General features: G+C 37.7%; 1 protein-coding gene across 1 annotated transcript; it reads right to left on the bottom strand.

The window, feature by feature from the left end:
* Nucleotides 1-589: 589 nt before the first annotated feature.
* Nucleotides 590-1,408, bottom strand: LOC135680144 (BRI1 kinase inhibitor 1-like). The gene has a single exon (XM_065194130.1). The coding sequence runs from the start codon at nt 1,406-1,408 to the stop codon at nt 590-592; it is 819 nt and encodes a 272-aa protein (XP_065050202.1).
* Nucleotides 1,409-3,169: the final 1,761 nt, after the last annotated feature.

The raw sequence follows: 3,169 nt of genomic DNA, 5'->3' as shown, positions 1-3,169 counted from the left end.
AACAATAAGTTGAATTTTTTTAAAAAAGATTAAAATAAAAAAAAGAGTTAGTCAGCGAGATTATGATTTGATTGAGTGAAGACGAGTCATACTTGTATGGATAGATGCGGATGAGTGAACCGTCTTGTAATATAAAAAACATAAGAGAAAGATCCTATGCCCATACATGAATAAAAGAAAATATTAAAAATATTGATGCATGCAAGATGAAGAGAAAGCAGTCTCATAATTAAATTATGTGTATTGAGTTTAACTCATAACAGTTGAAATTTTAAATTGAATTTCAATTTCAGAATAATCATTACAAAATTTCTGACACACGCACACGAGCTTCCACTACTAGTCAAATCGTCATAGTCAACGCTCTTAAGGTTCTCTCCGATAACCTCCTCCAATAGAACGCTGAAAATAGAAATTTGATACTAATGGATGGGAATAGATTTATAGATCAAAGAAGGTTTTTCATTACAAATGGCTTATATACAATTCTGCAACACCCACAACCCAAAAAACCAAAAAGAAACGAAAAGAAGGAACTCAAAGAGAACTTAATGCAGACTTATTTGATTCCTTCGGTACGCCGTACGGTTCATTTCACATGACAGCATTTACATTTCTCATCTTTGTTGGTATTAGAACTCTTACAGTGAGCAATAGCAGCCTGAATCCCACTGTGGAGTTCTTCCACTGCACTGTCAGCCGAGGAAGCGAACGTCAATGTCGTCGCCGAGAGGCGGCCGCTGTTGGAGGCAGATGTCCTCATGGAGGTCGGCGCCGATAGCTGTCCCTTCTTCTTCCACCATCCATCCCTTTTTTTGCGGTATGGCCTACGAAGGAGCTCATGCTTCTCCCCGAAGACGATCTCCATCGTGCTTGCGTACTTCTTTGCTATCCAGCAGCTCATGTCGAACCCTTTCTTTTTCTTCTTCTTAACCTCTTCTTTGTCTCCGCTGTCGCCCTCCTTCCGCCACTTCCTGTGTCCGAAAAAGAAGGAGAAGGTCTTGTTTTTTATACTCTCTTCGTTCTCACGGGCACTATCACGATGATCGATGAGATGACGATTGAGGCTTAGACCACTTCTGGTATGCTCCAGAGGACGGCTGAAGCTTCCGGCGAAGACGTTACGGGAGCGGGGAGCTGCAACGGACGGTTGTGACGGTGGGTGGAGGTGAAGTTGGTGTCCGTGGGAGAATATGTCGCCGGCGGAGGGCAAGTTGTGTATTGTTGCTGTGTTCTTGTTGTATATGAGGGTGTTATGATTTGGTATGGAAGTAAAAGAAGGTTGGAGGGAGCTTGAGAAGGAGAACTCATGAGCAGGAGAAGTCTCCGAGGATGGAGGTGGAGGTGAAGGAGCTCCAATGTCGTTGCCTTCTTTCAGTTCCTTGTCCTGAAGCTTCTGCGTCGCCATGAGCCAAATCTGCTCCGAGGGAAGCTGGAGAGTATCTGTTGTCGTCGTTTCCCCCTCACACACAGGTAGAACAGCTGCTATAGGTACAGCTTCTTCTCTGCTAAGCACAGCAGAAGCTATACAGCAGTGAGTCAACGCTCTCCGATCAACCTGATATCGAGAGCTGGTCCTATAGTCAACCGTAAGACTCAAATATTATAAGGTTAGAGGAAAGGAAAGAACAGATCTCAAACCAACGTCGCATGGTGCGGTGGGCCTTCGCCAATGCAGCGATGATTAGTAGCACAAGAGCAAAAACCATCACATCACTAGTCTTTCGTTGTTGAATAAGGTTGGCAATTGGCCAAGTCGCATTATCTAACACATTGCAGTAAACGAGACAGATTGGGATTGGTGTCAGCAGTTGGAGATGAATCAAAATGGTCAGCTACTTTGTATATTCCCCACTGCAAAATCTGCCACAGACTGTTTCCGTCGCAGCACTCGATCAAATGCTGAAAAGGTGAAGTAGTAGTTGTTGGATCTCATCGGAGCAGGCAGCATTGTTACACAGATCATGGCGGCAGCCTTTGTACATCGATATCTGCAGGACACTATGTAGGGATTATTTGTGTAGCCATGGTGGATTTGGGCAATGTAAGGAGGATCGATCATTGTACTCGCTTGAGTGGGGTTAAAGAGATATGGAATTGAAGAATTACATAACATGATGATTTATTTGAGTGGTAAGCTTGCATTGTTGACTTATGAATGTATGTATATCGTGCATGTATCTTTATAATTAGTGAACACTATGTAAGCTTAAAAGGGATCATATCGCTTTGATATAAAGTTAGTTTGCACATCCCGACTTAGAAAGGAATAATAATATTATTTCTCGAGAAAAGCTTATCGCGGGCTCTTATTTTTTTCTGCTAATCATGGAGGATGGAGCACACAGTCAAACGCCAAGGAGCCCATCTTTTATGATAAAATAATAGAGTTTTATACGAGGTTATCTTATTCATCTGTACCGATCGATCGTTGGTATAGCATATATCGAGGCAAATTGATTTATCATATATCAATACGATGATGATATGGTAAAATTATAAAAAATAATTTTTTTTTTTTAAGAATAGATTATTTTTTAAATTAGAAACAAATATAAGTTTAGTATAATTTAGTAAAAATCATCAAGTTAAGAAAGAATAGTAACACATCGTTTTTTAGCCTTGAGGAGTAGCTTTGTAGTACATCATGGATCATCCTTCCATTAATATTAAATTATCTATAAAAATAATTTAAATTATTAGATTATTTTCTAATAATTTAAATTTTAAAATTCAAATGATAAATAAGTAAATGATGTATATACCTGATTTTAGCACAAAAAAGAATAATGTGACTCCATGGCCAATGGATCGAGGTGCTCGATCTTATATATATATATATATATATATATATATATATATATATATATATATATATATATATATATATATATATATATATATATATATATATATATATATATATATATATCAATTTGATATATTTGTCAAACCTAATTTTAATTTAGCTCATGACATAATATACTGATATATCATATATCATTGCAGCATCAATATAGTAATGATCATAATTTGATTGTTATAAACCACGTGTTTGGGGTGGCTTCTGAAGTAAGGACGATTGTGGCATGTCTTGGTGTAAAGCATAAAAAATGTTAAAATTTTTTACTTTCACTACTGATATATTATTATACACCATAAGATCGAT

The sequence above is a fragment of the Musa acuminata genome, chromosome BXJ1-7 (assembly GCF_036884655.1).
Source record: "Musa acuminata AAA Group cultivar baxijiao chromosome BXJ1-7, Cavendish_Baxijiao_AAA, whole genome shotgun sequence".
In the NCBI taxonomy this organism is placed as follows: Eukaryota; Viridiplantae; Streptophyta; class Magnoliopsida; order Zingiberales; family Musaceae; genus Musa; species Musa acuminata.
This window is presented reverse-complemented; position numbering and strand designations above follow the sequence as displayed.